The 22,047-nt window shown below is 38.1% G+C and overlaps 1 protein-coding gene across 13 annotated transcripts in view; it reads right to left on the bottom strand.

Annotated features, from left to right (window-relative positions):
- MSRB3 (methionine sulfoxide reductase B3) overlaps window positions 1-22,047 on the bottom strand; it is a 157,677-nt gene that overhangs the window by 102,644 nt on the left and 32,986 nt on the right. For 12 of the 13 annotated variants that reach the window (XM_070270327.1, XM_070270329.1, XM_070270328.1 and 9 more), the window contains 2 exons: window positions 6,853-6,961; window positions 5,172-5,249 (listed from right to left, as the gene is read on the bottom strand). In XM_070270327.1, the coding sequence (XP_070126428.1) occupies window positions 5,172-5,249; window positions 6,853-6,961 (187 nt within the window). Of the gene's footprint in view, window positions 1-5,166; window positions 5,250-6,852; window positions 6,962-22,047 lie in introns of those variants that run through there. The other variant, XM_070270330.1, reaches the window with a different exon arrangement.

Raw genomic sequence — 22,047 nt, 5'->3', positions numbered from 1 at the left:
GGTTATCAGCTAACAAGAAAAAAAGTTCCCACTGAGGCTGTTACATCCCTATCTCCTTCTCTTTTTACCTCCAGAAATCTATCTTGTGCACTGTTATGACTTATTTCCCATTTCATCATGCTATAATCATACTCAAAATTACTCCACAATCCATCCAACAAAGTTCAGACCTACATCTGATCAACAAACAAATACTTGGTGATTATTACATGCCAGGGGCTGGAGATAAAAACAGGACTAAGGCATGGCCTTGTCACTGCGGAGTTCACTTACTAGTGGGCAGACAGGCACATAAACAGATAACTACAAGACAAAGAAGTAAGTACAGTGACAGAAGTACCTACAAGATGCCATGGGAGCAGAGATGGGGACACCAATGTGCGCCCTGGAAGGCTCAGACAGGGCTTGGAGGAGAAGATGCCAGGGCTTAAGGAATTTCAAGGAGGAATTTCAACGTCTTCTCTGGTATCCAAGCACTTCCTTAATTGGTCCCCTTTAACTGTCCAGCCATAGCTCCCATTACGCCCAATTTAACTCACCTACCCACTCCTACTGGACCAGTCTCCTAACTACTCCTTGAGAAATCCACTTCTGATCCTGTCTCTAATTCCTCTGCTCATATGGCATTCTCCAGTAGGCATCCTCTACCTGGAAAAACTACAAGCTTCTCTCTGCCTGGTAAAGTGTGGGCTCACCTCCTCCATGAGAAATGGCCCTCCTCTGATGCAGTCATATCCCTTCCTATTCCATAGGAAAGCATTTCAAACAGGCACATTCACACAGATACTAAGATTATTTTTCCATATTTTGTAATTGTTTATTGCGTTTTTCTTTTCACTCCAACAAAACTATAAGTACCTTAAAAAAAAAGTTCATAAACTAATTTTATGTGTTTCACAATACCTGGCAAAGTGTCAGCCAAAGCAAAATAAAAGTGGTCAAAAATATTTTCTGAGTTGAATTATTTCACCAGTGCCTTCTCTGGCTTATCTGATATGCAATAAATTCATTTGATGAAATTTTAGAAGTTCAAATAACCAGAGGAGAGAACATTCTTGCTTCTGTCAGTTAATTTACTAACTGAAAGTCAGTAGTATTCTATGAGAAATAAGCTAGCTTAGTAGAATTTGTGAATGTGAAGAAAATGTGAACCATGGAATAAATTACACATTTGGTTTATAAGCAGCCTGTGAATAAGGTTCTTGTATTGGCAGGCAGTAAGAAAGCAGTATATTGTTGAGAGGGAATGTATTTAGGGTAGAGGACAAGTTTGAAAACGAAATGAGAATAATTGAATGGCCTTTTTTGTAAGGAAGTATTATATACATCAGTCAAGCAAATGAAGAGGATTATACACACATGTGAATGCGTGCTCTCACACACAGACGCACACACACACACTATGAGCGTGAATAAGATAACAGAAACGGCAGTTGGGAAAAGGACCTTTTCATACTGCCAAGAATCAGGCATTTTAAAATTCAGTACTTCTTTCTTGTTTCTTTTGTTTTCTTATCTGTTTCTCTCCCACTGTTATTTCTCACCTTGTTCCTCTCTGTAGTCTTTGCTGCCTAATTTTCCTCCCTCACTCCCTGCTCTCTAACAAAGACTCCACACACTTTCTCACTCACTCACACACACACACCCCTCAACTGTTTCCTACATTCTGTGTTCCAAGCATGAAATCATCTATCTCAAGAAGGCATCTGAGGCTGATGCCATGAATTCATTGAACAAATGAGTGGTTTTCAAACTTCTGCTCATGAACCCCTAAAAGAATTTTGAGAAAAAACATATATAGACTCTGTGCCAGTTATTAATTTATTGCCTCTCACCTTCAAATCCATCTTCTTTGCCTGCTCTGCTAAAATGGTGCTGGGACTGTAAACACTTTTTTCTTTGTCAGCTAACATGATATCAAACGTTGTCAGCAGAGAGCACAGGAGAAAGACTGCAGGAGAAAGGGAAACCCTTCCTGGTTTCAGTAGCCTGCTCAACAGGCTCCTGCAGGGCTGGCCGCTGCTCTAACATCTGGTTTTTGCAGCACATGAAGCTTCTCTACTCCAGGCCCTTGCAATGTGGGCGGCTTCGCCAGTGCCAGGCTGCTGCCGTATGCACAGCTTCTCCAGCATCCAGCTCCTTCGGTGGGCACAGCTCCTCCAGAACCTGGCTCCTGGTGCAGACAGCTTCTCCAGCACCCAGCCTTTGTAGTGTACACTGCTTCACCAGTGCCAGCTCCTGCAGCACAAGCAGCTTCTCTCGTGCTAGGTGCTGTCTCCAGTGCACAGGAGTCAGCAGCACCTGGCGCCCAGCAGCTTCTTCTCACACTCACCTCTGGTCATTTTGTAGTGAGACACCTCCCTGTAAACAGCTTTCCCCAGAACCCCAGAGGGTAGATTTCCCGCAAATTCCAGGAAGTTGCCCCATTATGGCACCACAGTGACTTCTCTGCCATTTACTGAGCTACAGCCCTGCCCTCTCCAACAAGGTCTAGACCTCAGCCCCGGGAGGGGAAGGTGTAGGGGGGCTGGAGGCAGGGTTTGCAGCGGAAGCTTTTCCTCGGGCTCTATCCCAGCCCTGGGGGTCATGATAGCTTCTTGTATTTGCTATTTCTGCATTCTTCAGAATCCCTATTTACTTCTTACTAGCCAACCCTCATTACCACAATCCTCTGGTAATAATTCTTTACATTAAACTTTCCTGTTCAAATTACTGTGTGGTTTCTGTATCCAGATTGGGTGCTGACTGATACATACATCCTCATAGATTTTAAAGTAACAGCTAAAATATCTTATCAAGAATTTAAATAACTGAAGAAGATAAATTTTCTGGTGTTCTGTACACAGATTACATGCTTAAAATATATTTTTGTCAAAACCTTAGAGCTACATATTTAGATCATTTAATGAATGGAGAAGCCCACCATACAACCTGACGTGCAAACGCAGTCTTCCTGTCCCGTCTATTAATCAAATCCGACTTAGCACCCATCCAAAAAAGAAGACTTGCATTTTTTTAATTTGAATAATGTTGACACTTGTTTCCATGACAACTGTCTCACTTAAGTAGACAGGTAGAAAATGGACAAATGGAAGACAGATGAAGAGATAGATAAGCAGACAGCAGATGGGCCGACTGAGTCTTGCCAAGATGAAATACTATTTCAATATTTTTTTACCAGTTCAATATTTTTCAGGTTTTGGGTGGGTTTTTTTTGGCCTTGCTTTCATGGGTCTCTCCTTCAGAAGTAACGTCTTCTTGAACTATCATTTTGCTTGACACCTTAGAGGTTTTACCCCAGGGCAATAAATCACAGTAAGATTTGGGACAGGTAAAAGGTGTGACATCTTTTGTGAAGCGGGAGAAGGGCGATTATGATGGAGGAGATAGAAAGGAAGAAGTGGCCAACCAGAGGCTCTCTCAGACACACCAGCCTCAGAAAAGCATACATACAGAAGTTGAGGACCAAAAATCGATTCCCTTAAAACTGTCCATGCCCTGTGGCCACTGGAAAGGCTCTGCGGACACCAAGGATAGAAGTTCTCCAGAAAGACAGCAGCACCAGACCAACAAACTACTGCATCCTACAAGGAAGGCTAAAGCAGAGATAATCTTCCCCCTAAAACTGACAGGAAACCATATAAGGAGAAGCATACAATTAAAAAAAGAAAAGAGTAGAATAAAAATATTAAACCATACTCCTTAAAAACTTAGAAAATCAAAGCTTTCCTTATAAGAATGCTAACAGAAATAGAGGCCATGTCACATCTCTATGCAACTCCCTGACCCCAGCAGCACCTACATTTGGAGAAGGGTCTTGCTTTTAGTATTCGTGACTCAAAATCTCACATGGGTTAAACCCTTCATTTACAGTGGTTCTGTTTCTTATTTAAAACAGTAAGTTGTCCTTAGATCCACTACTTTACGGAATCATATGACAGCAAAAGAGATGGAGGATCTTAAACAAAAAGCAATGAGGATGTGGTCAATTTTTACCATTTGGGATATTAACAAGTTTAACATGGCTCAGCAACCATCTTAAGTGTTCTATCATCTATTGTGAGACAAGCTAAAGGTGTTGAAATATAGGGATGTGTGTTTTTTGAGAGGAAATATGTGACAATTTGAAGGGCTGGCTTTTTAACATGAAGAATAAATATAAGAATTCAGAACAGATTCTCAGACAACAGTAAGGTGCAATAAGGTTTATGCAAGTTAAAGAAAGGTTTTAAACTTCAAGAAAATTTTTCAAGGAAACTACTGTTTCTTGTTATTTCTGGAAAATCTGTAAATTGCCAGTGTTTTAAGAGGGAAATATTTATAGAGATATTAAGTATGTTGTACATGCTACACGTATCTGATTCTTGTTTGTTCATTTCCCCTAAGAAATTTGCGATTCTGTTTTAAATAAATGACATTTACTTTCAATTAAGGTTTCTGTCTTTGTACTCCCCCAAATCAGCAACCCCATGGGAAGTACAGGACTTGTAGGATTTTCTCCACCTAGATAAATAAATTTTTGGTAAAGATTTTCTTTTCTTGACTAAGATCCATAATCTCCAGAATACACTGTCTGAATTAACTATTTTGGTGAAAAAGTATACGTCCTGCCTGTTTTATAGTAAACTACTGGGATCTTTAAAAGAAAGATTTTGAATCAATGCAAAAACTGTTAAACTCATGTTACGTAATTTGCTTACATATGTAAAAACATCTGTTATAATTCCCATGTTACCCTCAATACAGGTATTGCCCTTCATTGCACAAGTACAAATAATCAACTTGGTGGATATTATTCAATCTGAAGGATACACATGAAGAACTTGCATTATGGTCCAATAAATAAGTTTAGGGCCATCACTGGATGATAGAAAAATCAATAAATATATAAACATTTCTATACTCACCGAAATCTCTTCCATAGCTCTGCTAAGTCTCACGGTTATTGCAATGAACAAGTCGATGTTGGGTATTTAAAGATCCAAATAGTGCAAAAGCAGCCAGTCCCCCAAACTGGTAATTTATCATGAAAGTCAATAGTTACTTTTGTTTCATAGTGGGGAACAGAAATAACAAAATTCAATAATGAAAAGTTTCTAATGTGAACAAGCAATAACTAGTTTGTTGCCATGTGTGATATGTCCACAACCATAGGTTCTTAACATACTTACTTGAACAATGGAGTTCCACAAACAACACATTTATAGATTCCAGGATCTTTGTGACGTATATATTCTCCTTCGAAGGCACTGATAAACAATAAACAGAGCATAAAAAAAATTAAACAAAGTTAGCATTATTTCTTATAGAACATATTTGCTTAAAATATATTTCTCTAATAAATCTTTCAAGGGCTTTTTGTCCTAAAATGAGAACAGACCAAACATATGGAAATCTGAACATTACTAATATATTTCAAATCTATATAATAAAATGTGTGTATGACTATTCCAAACTAGCACAGGTTAAATTTTAAACAATCAAGCCATCTAGTTATGTAATGCTTGGAAGAAAATTTTCTGATTTAAAAATAAACCTGTAGTTCAGATTCTCAGAAAAAAAAACATTATTACATAAGATTTCTGCTACTCTATGATGTCCAAGAGTGTAGACCAGCAAACACAGAAGGGTCCACGACTTCAAGTGGAAGGAGTCTTATTTTTTGGTTTGAAAAGGAATATTGCAGCTTTAAGGGAATATTTTTCTAAGTTAACAATCTTAAAGGCTAGGAGGTCATTCAGCTAATACAAATCAGCTGTGCGAGTCCAACAAAAAGTCTGTGTGCTCCGCAGCTTGTTTTTATTATCCTTTGGCCCTCTTTATGAGGTCCAATTTTTTTATAAACAGAATTTTTAAGAATGACCTAATCTCTAGTTGTTTGTGTGCATTAAATCATTCTGCTAGTCATGTACACAACAGGACGGTTAGAAGTCCTCCTGGGCCGAGAAGGAAGTCCACCACCAGCGCATTGTGTGGTGAGGGTGGACTTTGTCAGAGATTCCACAGTCAGTACATTCGGTAAACAGTATACACTGTGACAGGAAGAGAGTGTTGCCTATTAACAAGGACCCCATGTGTGGTAAAGAGCTCTTTCAGTTCATGAATGAAAACAAGAAGTTACATCATTAATAAATTTGGATCAGAGGTAAGTTACAGTCTTATGCCAAGCTCCATGGTATAAATTAGACAACAAAATGGCTGGACCTTGGCAAGTTACCTTTGAGCTGGAATCAGCTGAGAGAGACTTTATTCACTAAAAACAGTCTTGGAAGTGAACAAACTCTTTTTTCAGGACTTAGGGCGAACTTCCAAGGACCAAAGCCATGTGAGGGCAGTTATTGAAAATTTTTGACATTCCAACCACAAATGAGCCAATAAATACTTTCTCCACATGTGCTTCAAAAAGAAATTGGAGTGGGGTAGAAAGGAACTAAATTATGCTACCTTCTTTTTGCAGCCAAAACGTCTATACTTACAATGGCCACCTTCAAAATTTCAGCATCCTGGCACAGTGCCATGTCCCTCATGGTTTTGCTTACTGTGATGTCTTCCCAAAAAATGTACCTAAATCGCTATTACTTCCACACATTTTGTAGTAAACTAAAAACAGGCCCTTAATAAAAGCCTTGTGACTTTACATAAGATAGAGTGTTCATTAAAAGGGAGAAAGAATAAATAAGGCTTCGTCTTAACCTAAACAATACCATTTTCAACCTTTTCAAGGATAGTAATTTGTAGACTTTAGCAAATAAGAGTAGAATTCTTTAGATTAAATGGCAAGGAAGAGGATTCAAAGGGGGGGGATGAAGAAAACTGGCTTTTGCTTAATGACCTTCTTAGCGCTCCCCTCACCTTTCCGTCCCTTTCTCCTGAGTGACATGGTACTGCAGGGGTGTGAGCCGCTTCCTCAGTTCCTGCTGGGAAAAGACCACCTTACAGCTCTTTTGATCCCTACATGACCCTGGAGAGAGAGAGGATATGGGAGAAGGAGGCTTTTTAGTTTGAATCCTAAATAATTGCTTTGGCTGGCAGCCACAGCACAGCTTCTGCAGTCACTTGTCAGTGACCAGACCAGTCCCTAACGCACCAAACTTACCTGAACTGTGGCTGATTATTTCTCTCAGATTAAAAAGAGTGTTTCTCAAGATCCAGGTGATTCCGCTGGAGCACTGAGAACGTGCTATAGCCAGAGCTGCTAGCACGCGGTAGTAAACACTCCTTGAACATTCACAAGATGGTAGTACATCCTGCGTGTCTCCCAGTACCTTGAAATTCTTTTTTTTAAACGAATCCAAAAAGCATTTACACTGTATATATAAGATGATGGGCATATGTGGCTAAATAATAACTCTCCACTCAATAATTTTGCAACTTTGTAGAAGAGCTGAAACTTGCATCATTCCATTTCCATTCTGGGTGATTTAAATACTACCCTATTTTTTTTTTTTTTGAACCCTAAAGATGTATTTTTCCACGACTAGGAATTGTTCTCTGATTCTGTCACACACTTCACTAGGTTCTGTAGAGTCCTTAAAAGCAAGTGTCTCTTTAACGACTGTCCCTTACCATGTTAAACAGGCAGCAAGAAATTTTTAATAGACTCCAGGAGAAGGCTCTTACACTGATGCAGATTCAAGACATTCCAAAGAGAGGGTGAGAAAAATTAGGGAGGCGAAAGACAAAGAGGAAAAGTGAATGTGGTTTTCTTGTTGTTAGTGCTGTCGAGGGGACTGCGCACCACAACAGAAGCCTGCCCAGTCTCTGTGCCATCCTGTCCCCTTCCGCGTTCGATCAGATAATACCCTGCTGCTATTCATAGGATTTTCATAGCCAATTTTTTCGGAAGTGGGTGGCCAGGTCCTTCCTTCTACTCTGTTCTAGTCTGTAAGCTCGCTGAAACCTGTCCATTGGGTGACCCTGCTGGTATTTGAAGTCCCGGTAGCATAGCTTTCAGCATCACAGCGACACGAAGTCACCACAGTACGACGACACGTGGGTGGTGTGGTTCCCTAACAGGGACACAAACCCTGGCCGCGCTGGTGAGAGTGCTGGATCTTAACCACTAGACCACCAGGGCTGGACGTGACTTTATTTAGAGACCTATCTTTTCTTTTTGCAAAGTATACCTAGGAAGACTTCGCTGATTAAGTGTATTTGAAGGATGAAATAATTTTAATGTGACTGGCAGCTTTTATTTCAACCTATATAGACAGCAGTAAAGTGTTCAGACAACATCTGTTTATATGTAGCATTTTATTTTACCTGCACAAATGATTGAAAAGAAACCTAACTCTGGGATAGCACAGCCCCCACTCCTGGCAGGGAAATCACTCTTTACTGTCCACCCCAGTGGGAGACAGGCCCGTGGATGGCTCTGCATGCAAAGATTCCTTTCCATGTTTCGAAATTACTAAAAGAAAGAGTGCTTAGTTTCCTGAATATTAAACTCAACTTCTTTTGAAATATAAAGAAATACTATTTAGGAGTAGAAGTGCTTTCTACATCTTTTACTGTTAAGGCACGTAGTGTCATAGTCAGTGAGATCACTGAAGTTAAACTGGGAGAAAATGAACTAACCAGTTACCCTGATTGTGGGGCTGAAGAAGGGTATCAGCTTCCAGAACAGGGCCACCAAGAAAGAGTGGTTGATTCTCTATGAGGAAGCATGGAGGCAGGAAAAGAGCAAACCAGAGCCAAAGAGAAAGTTTGCAGTGGGCCTGTGGGTTGTCACCCAGCGCCTCTCCTGACCTTCCACACGGCATGCTGGCCCTGCTCCAGCCTGGAAAGACTACAGGAACAGCTGGCACACGGCTAATGGCGTGCTGGTCTCTCATCTCACTGGACCCCATATTACACTAGGCTTTCTCCAAATACCAACTACTTACACTTTTACTCTTGTCCAAGGAGTACACAGAAATGTTCCCCTAAGAAACGTCTGTCCTGTCGGACAAACCTCTCCATGGCTTGAATACAGAGTTGCTTTTTCTTAAATAATCAGTTGACTCTGATAGGCGAGTTTCTGCTCAACTCACTATAGACTTCTTAAAAGGTATCTTTATTTTTATTTCTTTATTTATAGGAAGGGTTGCATCTTTGTCGATTTTGTCCAAAAAAATTCATTAATTGCACACTTAACATGACAAAACATCTTGCTTGAAATTATTCTTTCCAATGGCATGGATGATTAAAATCTGAACAATCAGAATTAAATAATTCTGTCCAAAATATTTTTGTTAATATATGTTCATTCATACAAAAAGACCAATTGTGTTCCCAAAGTTGAGAGAACTAAGCTACCCATCTGTATGTCATTTAGTACAAGAGAAGCAACTGCAGGTTTAAATTACATGGTATTGGATTGCAATTTCCTAACATTGGATGCTTTCTGCCTTTTTACCTTGAGTCATTCACTAAGGAGTGTTCATAAAAAGTAGCTTAAAGCACAGATGCTTGCAAATAGTTTAGGCAAAGATGTTTCTCTCTTTTTCATTCTCCCTCTCTCAAAAATCTCTCTTTTCAGAAGAGAAAGAATAAAACTGTTGGTCAGTATTGACGAACCACGTCAAGTATTTGTATAAGGAGAAAAGGTAAAATTGAAAACATCTGATTGAAGTAAACAATACAAACATAAAAGCTTTCCTGGTGAATGAAGGGTATTGAGGAGACTTTATTTCATAGATTAGAAATTACTTTTGATCTAAACATTCTTAAAAACAGATTGTTTTCCACCATGAACCATCTCATTAGCTGTGCCACAGAGACCTCGCCTTAATGGCGGGCTCTGAAAGGGTACTGCTGTCCCCCTTTGTCAGTCTCCATCCTATTGGGGAGGGGGATCGAGATTTCATTCCAGCTTTCTTTGTTTGTCTTTCAAGAACCACTAAAGCAGTATTCACACAAATTTTGTAGGAATGTGCCCTATGTCATAGCCTACAAATTATTTGGTTTTGGTGCACTTAAAGGTCATCTTCCAAATTAGCAAAATTTTCCTACATCCTGGCTTCTCAACCTTAAATATAAATATTGTTTCCTAACTGTAAGTGAGGTTTGTTCTTTAAGAAATGCTAGTGCTTATTTAAAGTTGTCAAACTTTGTACATTTTTATTCTTTGGTCATACTACGTTCTCAAAATAATTAGGCTTTTAAAGCGCACCTAATAGCAAGAGGAAGTATATGTGGACTAGAAACAACTACTGTGATTTTTAAACAACTCAATGAGAAGTTAGTCAGATTTTGATAAATTTCTTGCCGCATAGTTTCATAATAACATACTTCCTGGACAATTGAAAGCTATACTCTATGACATTAGCTCTTCTAGCATCATAAGCAAAAATTGGCATAAACAAACAGAGAAAGGCTTCCCTTTTGTCTCTGATTTCCCTTCTTGCTATCAGACTCACTTTCCTAAAGTCATATGGTGCCACTGTTAATTTTGAAGAAATCACTTCATTTTGAAATTCTAGAATAATTCATTGGATGGTTTCCCTTTACTATCTTCACTTAGGTACTGTAATTTTCTTATTACACAGGGTAATTTAACATTAGTATTATATAACATCTGTTCAATGACCTCTAAATTGGCTTAGAAGTATGTGAGGAGAAGATTTTTTCCCTTTATTTAAATGTTCAGTAGAGGACCTTGAAGGCACAAGTGGGTGTGCGTACATGCAACACAAAACACGGCTGAGGGGTTCCACTGCCACTTTGGGACCTAATTGTAACAGCACTCCCCACAGAGTCATTTCGGTATAGACAGGAGCCATCTTGAACCCAATCCAAGGGTATTTATTCACTAAAATAAGCCCAAAGTCTCTCTTTATAATGAGACTTGTTCCGTATTGTCACCTCAAAGCCGATATTGTCTTAAGGCTCCAGCAGGCAGCTCTTGCTGGAGGAAGAAAGAAATGGAGAAGAAGAACTCACGTTCTGGCTGCCCGCTTCACGTGACCACGGGCAGCCTCCCTCACGGGTCTGCTCCAGGGGTCACAGCCGCCACTGCTTGGCAAACACTGTCTGAATAAACGAAGTACCACACTGTCATTCTGACCACAGCAAATTCTGCAAACCCTGTTTTACGAGGTAGCCAGGGCAGGGATTTCAGTGTACTGCAATGTTTTATTAGGAATTATTTTTCTACAGTAGTTCTCTCAGCACAGTATTTTCCTGACGTTATCTTTTAAAATGATTAGAATAGCAATTGAAAGAAGAAAACTAAAATCTGAGTGCCTATTATGTGCCAGGCACATTTCCAGGCACTTTCACATAACCATAGGGACTCCTCAATAATTCTAGGAGGCGGATGTCATGCCCGTTGTACAGATAGAGAAACTGAGGCTGAGAGAGGTTATCACGTAACTTACTAAGGACAAACAGTGGATAGATACATCGACTCAACCCGGGGCTGTCCGAGCAAAGCCCATCGTCATCATATTTTCTGGGAGGAAAAATTATACTACGACTTTCTTGTTTCTTCTTAAATTATGCAATAACTTCCAGCTTAAAAACTGCCAACAACTTAAGATAATAAGGGAGAAAAGCAATAATCACCACAGAACATCCGGAAAAATACATACATTTGTCTATTAGCCAACGTCTGTTTCCCTGTGTTCCTTCCCTCAGCAGAGGGTCAGTGACAAGGTTTGGACGGGATTCTCGCAAAGTCTATAAAATGTTGAAAGGCATTTTAACTTCCTGTTAAGAAGTAAATCAGATCTGTTACCTAAATCTAAGAGCACTTTTAAGTCATAAATCTTATATTTCAGTGTGAAAATTCAAAACAAAAAAAAACCCCTAAAGATGCCATAACTTTCATTTTGGTTCTAGGATGAGAAAAAATAAAACTGCTAAATATTTTCCCAAGAGGAATAAGAAATGATAAAACTATCTTGTCTTGCTTTGAGCATACTAAGTTAAAACAGTAAAATTCATGTTGAAGCATCCTGCTACTATATTTAAAAATGGTATACTTTTATTTTCACTATAAATTTCAATTTTCAGTTGGTTATTAGTCTGTCGTATTGGAAGACTGAACAAATTTTTATTCCAGATATAGCAGTGTTAGGAATTTCTAAATAAGCGCACATTTATGAAAGCCAAATCTAGTCCATTTGTACAAGAGAATGTAGAATATAGTCCATGAACCATTTTCTCATGTTTGTTTGTTTTGCATGCCAGTAATTCAATAAAAGCTTTAAGAAAAAATGCACAGCACAGGAAGACAAGCTCCTCGCTTGTGGAAGTACACCCAATCCTTCTGATTCTTCTCTCAAAGTAGATCTAGGCTACAGGAAACACTCCTGAAATGAACATACCATCTGAGAGGTCCCGACACCTTGGCGGCCGCGCTCTGGTGTCCCCGGAACCAGGGCTACAGGGCTTACTGTTTGAGGACCGTTGATCTGACATTTGTTCTTACTGTTTTTTCAAGTCGTCAAAAATGTTGAGTGCTCACAGCGTGCCAGGCACTGTGCTGAGTAAAATATCCTCATTCACTCTGTCGATAATGATTCACTGAGCACCTCCTCTATGCTGGCCTCACTCTGAGGACATAGGATGCACCCCTGAACAAAATCAAGCTCTACTGGCACGGAGCCCCCAGGAAAGCAGCAGGGGCAGGGGAAGACAGAGGAAACACACAAAAATAAGTAAGTAAATAAAACAGCCTCTTAGAAGGTGCTAAGTACACAGGAAGGAAAAAAGCAAGACTGAGCAGAGCGAAGAGGACTGGGAGTGCTAGAGGTAAGGGCTGTAGAGCCGTCACGGTGGGCCTCACGGGAAGGCGCCGTCTGAGCAAAGCCCCAAAGGGAGAGAGGAAGCCGGCTGTGCCCATACCTGGACACTCAGAGGAAACGGCCAACGCAAGAGGTGAATGGCCTAGGAGTCCATCCTCCAGGGGCACAGACAGAGACAGGCAACGCAAACCAACTGCTAACCCTGAACATGAGCAGGGTAGGCAGCAACAATTCAAACATGCAGAGAGTATGCTTGGAAACCAGCAAGTTGACAACTACATCTCTTAGTACAGACATCATCGGGCAGTACTTTTACCTCCAAGAGGGACCTTAGTGAGTACCCTCTTGGTAAAGTGCCATCCATTCTCAGACAGCTCTCAGGCAGTATCTGTGTGTCTGCACTCTGAGCACAGAATCCGCGTGCATGCTCTGCAAATTTGCTCTGGGTACTGAATGTCGTCCCTTCTAGATGACAGGGCATCATTCCTGATCTGGAGTCACGTGCAAGAGGATATGCAATTGCCGTGTTTACAGGCTATATTTTTGAGGGGCCTACAGAGCAAAATCCTTTGGCCAAACAATGCTTTGACCCTTCTTAAACATGTCAGAACTCTCCCCTTTAGAGGAATCTTGTAGGTGTTGGCAGGGAACATCCATAACCAGAGAAAGTATAAACTTAGTTTCCATTTTTTTAAAAATTCTTAATTTGTATGTTTAGGTTCAATTTAACTTCACTTGTCCTCCAATCCTAATAAAACACAAAGAAAAAAAAACTCCAGGTCTTAAGAGTCAGAAAGCAGACAATTGTTTCTTTTTTTCTGTTTTTTTTTTTTTTTTTTTGGTGAGGAAAATTGGCCCTGAGCTAACACCTGTGCCAATCTTCCTCTATTTTGTATGTGGGATACCACCACAGCACAACTTGATGAGCAGTGTGTAGGTCCGCGCCCAGGATCTGAACCTGTGAACCCCGGGCCACCGAAGCAGAGTGCATGTACTTAATCACTACGCCACTGGGCCGGCCCCAATTATTTCTTTTTAAGGTAAAGATTTTGTTCCTGTTTATATGTGAGAAAAATCATATCTTTATTGATCATAGTAATAATCACATTTCATGCCTTCTTGCTGTTTTTCTACTCCTTCACATCAGACAGTTCTCCAGCTCAGTTTCAGTTACATTCGATTGATGCATGCACAGAGTTCTAATTAACATCAATGGACATTATAAGCATGCCAAGGCAACATACCATTTTAAACTTCTTGAATTAAATAAGACCATATGTTTTACTGGTACATAGCTGAACGATAAAAATTGGTCTTCTGGTTTCCATATTGCAGGTTTGAATAGACAAACTAAGAAAATATTTTCAAGCAAGTTTTCCTTCCTAGTCTACATACTCTATAAATTCACTCCTACTCTGATCATCCTTTCATCTGTACACCCTTAGGACCAGCGTATTCACTCTGCAAGGTACTACTTACATGGGCTAATATATTATTTTGCAATTCTTCTCAAATGTCCTCAGTTGCTTCTGCTTTATTTTCCCAATTTATAAATTCTTTGAAGATATAAACTGTTGAACCTAATATTAATTCATACTTTCTACAACTATTTATTAAACATCTACAGTGAATCAAGAACTGTGATGAGCCCTGGAAAATTAAAAATGAAGAAGTCAAGGTTCCTGCCTGGGACAGCACATATTCTAGCAGAAAAGAAAAGCAATCAATACAATGTCCTGTCGTAATAGTAAAAGCAGGTACAAAGTTTTGTGTAAAGAGAGTTAACAAAAAAGATATTAACACTTAAACTTCGCCCACCTGGAGTAAGCAGGTCCAGTTATTACTGGGATATGGGAAACTCAGAGAATTTGTAGAAATAGCCTTTACAGGGTCAGAGGGAGAGAGAAGATTCAAATAGGGAAGAGAACTCCATCTAGACAGGCCACGAGATGCCATGGGATCAAAGTGCACATCGTGAAGGTTGTAAGCATCCTCTCCTGATGAAAGGAATGCAGAGAGTCTTCGCATAAGGGTATCAGCTAACTTAGCAAAGGGAAACAGCCAGGGTAAAGCAGAGATGCAGATCTGGAAGAGAAGCTGGGCAGCCGAGAGAGAATGCAGTGTTACAATCAAGGGGGAAGTGTGGAAACCTTTTCTCACTGTAAGTCAATGGAAGTGAATGTATTTCCCACAACATCTAAAGCCTATTAATAGGACTTAAAATCCCAGCCTTTAATAGTCCACTCTCCCCAGTGAGGCTGTGTGATCTTCTCGAGGGGGAACAACAGAGAGGCCTCCACGACATTCCCCCTGATGAGGCAGTCACCTGAATGGCTCTGTAAGACAGAAACCACATTTTACCTTTCTATGTTTCCTTTGTGTGCCACAAATTTTTAATTGTTGAATTCATGTGTAGTAGTCATTTCATCAGCATTCTTTAAGCATCAAAAAGAACTAAAGAGTCCCTTATCGACTCTTCAAAATGTAATGCAAACACCAAGAGCGATGATTTTTCTATTCATGTGAACCAAAAAGCCTAGAGTTTAGGGAAATATTTAAAACCCGTCTTGATCCAAAAAGTATTTTCTTGCTTGCAAAGCACATGAATAAAAAGAGGATTTTTAAAGGCACTGCCATCATCAAGGGACAATGGTGGAAGCGAAAGTCACTGAACTTCAAGTCTATCTGGTCGCATGTGAAACGTCTGACAAAGTCAGAGTTCCCTGTTTTTAATTTTTTTTCCAGTATGGGTCTTCACTAGAACATCATAGCCCATACAGAAAAAAAAAAAATTAAAACCAGACAGGCTCATTTCCATTTAGCATTTCACATGCCATCAAAAAGACCTGCAAAAAACAGCTCCCCCCTCATCCTCCCTTGCCCTCCTGAGAGCACAGAATGCAAGGGAGATGAGAGGTAACTGCCCAAAAAAGGAAGGAAACGGGCCCTCTCTTAGACTATCATGCAGAATTTTATTTAAATGTAACATTAAGTATATTTCATCAGGAAGAAAATAAAATTTTATTGTCCAAGAGCTCAGCTTTGTAAATTTCTAAAATTACTTCATTGCCCAAATCAAATTTAAACTCTAAATTAATTAAGCACAGTGGGCAGAAAACAAGTCTGCGATTGCCACTCAACAGACAGCTAAATCTGAGTCTATACATTCCAGAAAAATCTGAGAGATTCTGGAGAAAAAAATAGTCTAAAATTTTACATTTGTGTTTATCACCCAGATAACTAAAGAAAAAGCCTAAGACTTCTCCTGAAGTATTCAACATCTACTTGAAAGACAGTGCATACATATATTTCGGTCATCTTTGCAGACCCAGCACCCAGCAATGGACATGGACAAGAGTAAGCACTAAATAAGTATATGCTGTATTTAAATATTTATTCATTTTAATTATTGCTATTTAAATTTTCTTCCTAAATGATGTCTTTGGCTATGGTTCTTAGAATTTAGTTTAAAAACTGCAACAAAAATATTTGCTCAATAAATTGGTGAAATTAAAAAAAGAATAAATGATGATGGATTAAGTTTTTTCCCTTGATTACTAGTCTGAATCCTTTCTTACCTCTTTACAGTTCCACATTGAAATCTTTTATTATGACTAATATTCCATTAAATCTCTGCATTTAAGACTGTGAGATGACCTAACCCAGCACTCTCCAAGATGTACTCTGTAAACACTGGCTCTGAAAAAAATCCTCCCAGGTTGTTCCTCTTAGGGGTGAGAAGAAGTTTCCGTAGTCAACCCAGATTATGAAAATGTAGGTGACACGGGTTTCTTCATGGAGACCTTCTCAGAGACCTTCTTACGCTGATGTGCGTTACTAATATGTGGTCTGCTGACACACTATCATTTTATGCTCTGCTAGAAAAGCAAAAAAGAGTTGCCAATCAAACTATGACACAATGCTTTCTTATCACAATGATTTTTAGGCTGCATCCTGGTTACCAAGACGATAAAACGGAAAAACAGTGCCTCTTAGAATTTATAAAATATGGCAGTTGCAGAGTTTCTCAATTTGATAATGGATCAGTTTTACAGGATATTAGTAGAACTAATGATGGGAAATGATGAACTTCTAGTCCAAAGCCCTCATGAGGAACCAAGGTCCAAAGAAGTGACTTGGCTGGTCACACACCTGGTTAACGAGAGCCAGGTTTTCTTTGTAGCTTTCCTCCCTTAATCTAGTCATTTGTCCCATTTCTCTCTTGAACCCACACTTTAATCTGCCATCTTTTACCAACCCCTGTGCCCACCGTCCATTCCCACCCCAGGCTGCCATCCCCCATCCCTGCCACCTCCTGCTAATTACATCTACGGATTCCTTCAATATCCTTCAGAAGAACTGTCTATTGCTTCAAATCCTATTCCAAGAAGGCAGTCTACCATTCTGGGCAGAAGGAATCTGCCACTTCTCACTTCTACTCTCTCCCTCCATAGAAAGCAAAGGAGGAAATGTTTACATAGAATCATAAAACCATCAAGTATATAACTTCCTTCATCCTATAGATAACAAAACTTGGACCCAAAGTGGCCATCTTTCTCACCAGAACATACATTCTTTAAAAACAGAGATCACACTACTTTCAATGTGGCATTATTATTATTATTATTTTTTAGGGGGTGAGGAAGATTGTCCCTGAGCTGACATCTGTACCAATATTCCTCTATTTTGTATGTGGGATGCTGCCACAGCATGGCTTGATGAGCGGTGTGTAGGTCCATGCCCAGGATCCAAACCCGTGAACCTGGCCCGCCAAAGTGGAGCATGTGAACTTTTAACTACACCACTGGGCCAGCCCCAATGTGGCATTATTTTGATACATAAGATGATGGTACTTATTCACATCCATTCATTCATTCGACAAATATTTATTGAACATCTATTATGTTACAGACAATTCTAGTTGCTGAGATGAAGTAGTAAACTAAGTAGACAAAAATCTCTGCCTTTCTGGAATTTACTTTGCAGGAACGAAAGATTTTCCTGTATTAGAAACAGATTTTGGCTGATCAAACTCACCACCTCCCCCAGACTTATCTAATGCCCTGTCTCCTCCTTTTTCATTTTTTTAGTCCATTCTCCCTACAGCCAGGGATTAAAGTTGCACAGAATAAATTTCTGGGAAATATCAAATAATGTTAATGCCTAAGGGTTATTTCTAATTGTGAAAGATATGACAAGAATATGATATCATTCTTAGTTTACAGATGAAGAATAGGAATAAAAAGTACAAAACAGATTCTTGGGGCCATAAAGCAAATTGGTGGTTGAAACAAACTGGTAAATAGAAATTAAGCTTCCAATCCGTTTCTTCATCAATACCAATAATATGATGGCAACCTCTGAAACTTGTGATGTTATCTAAAATTTGCACAATATTAAAACATTAAAATGATATATAATATGAACAGTTGTATCATTCTCTGAGCCAACATGCATTTCTGCAACTAAACAAAATCTTAATAACTATAGTTATAGAATTTTGGATTTTCTTCGCTTGCTTAAAATTCAAATAATCTGATTGTTTAAATTAGCATTCCATTCTTTGTTTGCAACTATGTGGCTGAATATAATAAATATATCTAGTGTTGAAGGAAATGCTTCTCATAGTAGTTACTGAGTAAATTTAAATTCTGTAAATGAATAGCTCTTACAAATCACCTAAATAACTGATATCTTTGTCATTTCGTGGTATATTTTTTATAACATGCATTTAAGTGATTAATGCAGGTGCAAATATACTAAATGTAAAAAAAAGAGAAAAAATTAGGGAATTAAAATAAATGAAATGAGGATTTAAAATTTTCATATAAATGATTGGTTTTAAATGCAAAGGCATAAAAAGTAATTTGAAATAATTTGCCATTGCATCTCAATAAAATCTATTTAAAGCATTTTAAATTAAAAGGTATCTAGAAAAAGCAGCCATGAGAAATTCAACCTCTAAATAAAATGTTTAGGATGAAACTATAAACTAGAAAAGAACTACCGAACGAATAATAAAAATTCATCCAGTGTCTAGCCTCAACATGAGTCTCTGTGAGCTATCATTCATGCCTCATTTCTCCATTAAACATGTTTGTTGAGAGCAAAAGGTGGCCTGGGCTCGTTTTAATAATAAATCCTTCTGTAATCTGTTAGGTAACATTACTGTGAACATATTTAGATAAATAAACATCTAATAACTCCACCTACGTGATTCCCCAAAAGTCCATGCTATCTAGATAATCTAACCCTGCAGAATTACCATTTGTTTTTAGAACTCACAATATGTTTTATATTCTTTACAGTCATTGTTAATTAACTAGTGAACTTCTCAAACAAAACTAAAGTTTGTTTTATTATTTGTTCATGTCCATTTTATCTCTGTTGCTACTAGGTGTTTCTATGTATTTTACAATTATTAAAGTATATATAAAGAATTTATTCCATATTTAAGAAAAAAATTAACAAAATTCACATTTAACAAACCATATGCCCAACACCTTAATACAGATGTATTGTTCTATTATAATTTAGTCTTGTTCACAAATAATTTTTAAAACTCATGTGCAATTAGATGCTATACAGCAACTTTTCAACATTAACTAAACTTTAGTATATTATAGAGCTACTAAAACATTTTGTTTTAGAAAAAAACATAGCTAGCTGCATCAGACTACTCATTAATCAACATTTTAAATATAATTTTTCTTAGTTTCCAAAAATATTTTAATTCATGCAAAAAACAATTCATGCTTAACAGTCAACATGTTAAACCAATAACATTTTCAAGATTCTATAAAAATTCAAAACACAGCAAAACAAAATGTGAAATTTTCTTTAATTCTTGGGTGGTCTGCTGAAGAAAATTTAGCTGCATATAAAACTATAAATTACTGTTAAATCAGCTATTTGGATAAAAGATAAGTTAATTTATGAAAACTTGTTTTAGTTTATAGAAAGTCTACACATGAAAGACAATTTCAATGAGATGTCCAAGCATAAGGCAGTTGGAATTCTATTGAAAATGGAAAAAGGTTTTGCACTCTACAAATATTGTTTGAACATAATATAAGCAGAAAAATTTTTGGTTTGTAAATCCATATGTTCTTAACCGGATATTCTTTATACACTTTAGTTTAAGTCTTCACAACGCACCTATGTGCTAATGATATCAGGACACTCGTGCTGTGAAAGAATGTAAATCTAGTGCCATCTACTGGAAAAAGTAGAGACCATTCAATTAACTAACTGCAAATTATTTTGTGAATTGTGAGTTGAAATTTGTGTCTATTTTTTTAAAACTATTTGTTTCTTTAAAAATAAAAACTTCCCCAAAGTATTTTTAATATAATCAAAGAAGTTAGATAAGATGAACATGTAAGAATGGTGAAAATGGAGACCAAATGGCATTAACTAAACCCATGGGAGAGGATTCCATTGGTGACATCCATACAGAAACCAGAATGCGGCATTCTAATCAGAGTGTTTATATTGGTTTCCTGTGTGCCTTTTAGAATATAGATCCTGAATCTGTGGCCAAAGAGCCCTCAAGAGTTTCGGAATATCTAACGAAAGAATATGAAAAATTGTGCATAGATACACACATGTATTTTCCGGGGGAGGAGAGTCATAACTTTTATCAAAGAACCATGGAGATGGTCCTCTTCATGATCCAAAAAGGATAAAAATAAAAAGTGACACAGAAAGTCAATCTATTCCGGAGGTGACCAGCACACTGATGACTTCAGTTATGTTTTTAAGGGCAATGAGCCATCAGAAGCTATTGGTGAGCTACTGCCGGCTCCAGCTTAAACAGCCAAACTTCTTATCTGTGGATGTTGCTTTAGCGCACATATTTCCTCTTTACAAATGAGAATTTAAAGTATAACAATAATGATTTGCTCCAAAGTGACCAAAAGAGCCAAAATTCCTACTTCTCATGGTAAGTGTAATATACATTTATTTCCTTTCTCAGTTTATCTACCACCAAAACTCAAATTGTTTGAGAGAAAATTAAAAGCAAGCTGGATAATATACCTTGAATCTGTATTACCATTTTTGTTATGTGTTTGGCTACAACATGATTTATACCTAAGATATCTACTATATGTATTAATGCAATAAAGTGAGAAAAGAGAAATTGTTTCTCACAATATATTCAAAACGCAACCGAATTATGAACTTTACTCTTAATCTTCCCATATAAAAGAGTCTCAAATAAATTTGCACTCTCTGTTATAGCTATCACTTCACCTACACGTAAACTTTCCAAATGTTTATTCATTCGTTTAACAAATATTTATTAAGTGCCAGGCACGGTGCTGAGCCCTGGAGCCACAAGCCTCCGATCCGTGAAGAGTTCTCTTTCTACAGATGATACTCTAGGATTCGCAAACACCATTTGCAAAGTATCTCTTCTTAAGACTTCTAATTTCTACATTAGCATATTATGATCATATCTTTCCAAACTGCATAACAGCTGTGTGGCTCTTCAGTGGAGACTGTTAAATATGCCACTAAAGTCAAGTAAGAGGAGCAACCACAGATCACGTGTACGATGTTAGAGAAAAGTATAATTTATCACTGTAATTAGTACTATTTAGACAAATGCTCTCTCTTGGCTGTAAGCTACCACGATATCTAGTCTGAGCTACAATTAGACTTAATTTTTACCAAGCACTGAAACTATGTATAAAATTGTGCTTCCTCATCCGTCCTCAGATAAGGCCTCAGTCTCAGTTTAGAGGTAAGGAATTCTAATGTTCAAACATGGAAAATATTTCCATCCTCCCACCACAACCTAGCGGAGTTGTCTATAAATTTCCAGCCATTAATTAGTACTGAGCTTTAAGATTTTACTAAGCCACAGCCAAAATAAAAACAAACGACAGTTAATAAAATCATAGGATTTCAACTGAACAGATTATCTAATTTGAATTCCTCGTTTTAAAGATAAAGAGACTGAGACCTGGAGAAGTTCACTGACATGCTCAAGGTCACACAGTTAAGGACAGAGCTGTGGCCTTCTGACTCCATCTCCAGTGCTCTTCTTGATACATACAAGAAAGGGTTGTAGGAAATTAAGAAGAAATTCTCAGAGAGAAAAAAATTACCCTTAATTACAAATGTGAGTGAACCATAACTCAGATGCACTTAATAAGCTCTAAATTAAAATTATGCTTTATTAAAAATAAGTAAAGGAAGTCAAACCTGAAAAATGATAGATCACTCTTCTGGGATATGGCCCTCATACAGGTCAATCCAGTTATAATCAATTTTAAGGGCCTGTTCCAATTATTTTTTAGTTCTGGAA

The sequence above is a fragment of the Equus caballus genome, chromosome 6, assembly GCF_041296265.1.
Source record: "Equus caballus isolate H_3958 breed thoroughbred chromosome 6, TB-T2T, whole genome shotgun sequence".
Classification (NCBI taxonomy): Eukaryota; Metazoa; Chordata; class Mammalia; order Perissodactyla; family Equidae; genus Equus; species Equus caballus.
The sequence above is the reverse complement of the archived record's forward strand: the minus strand, read 5'-3'. Positions and strand labels throughout refer to the sequence as shown.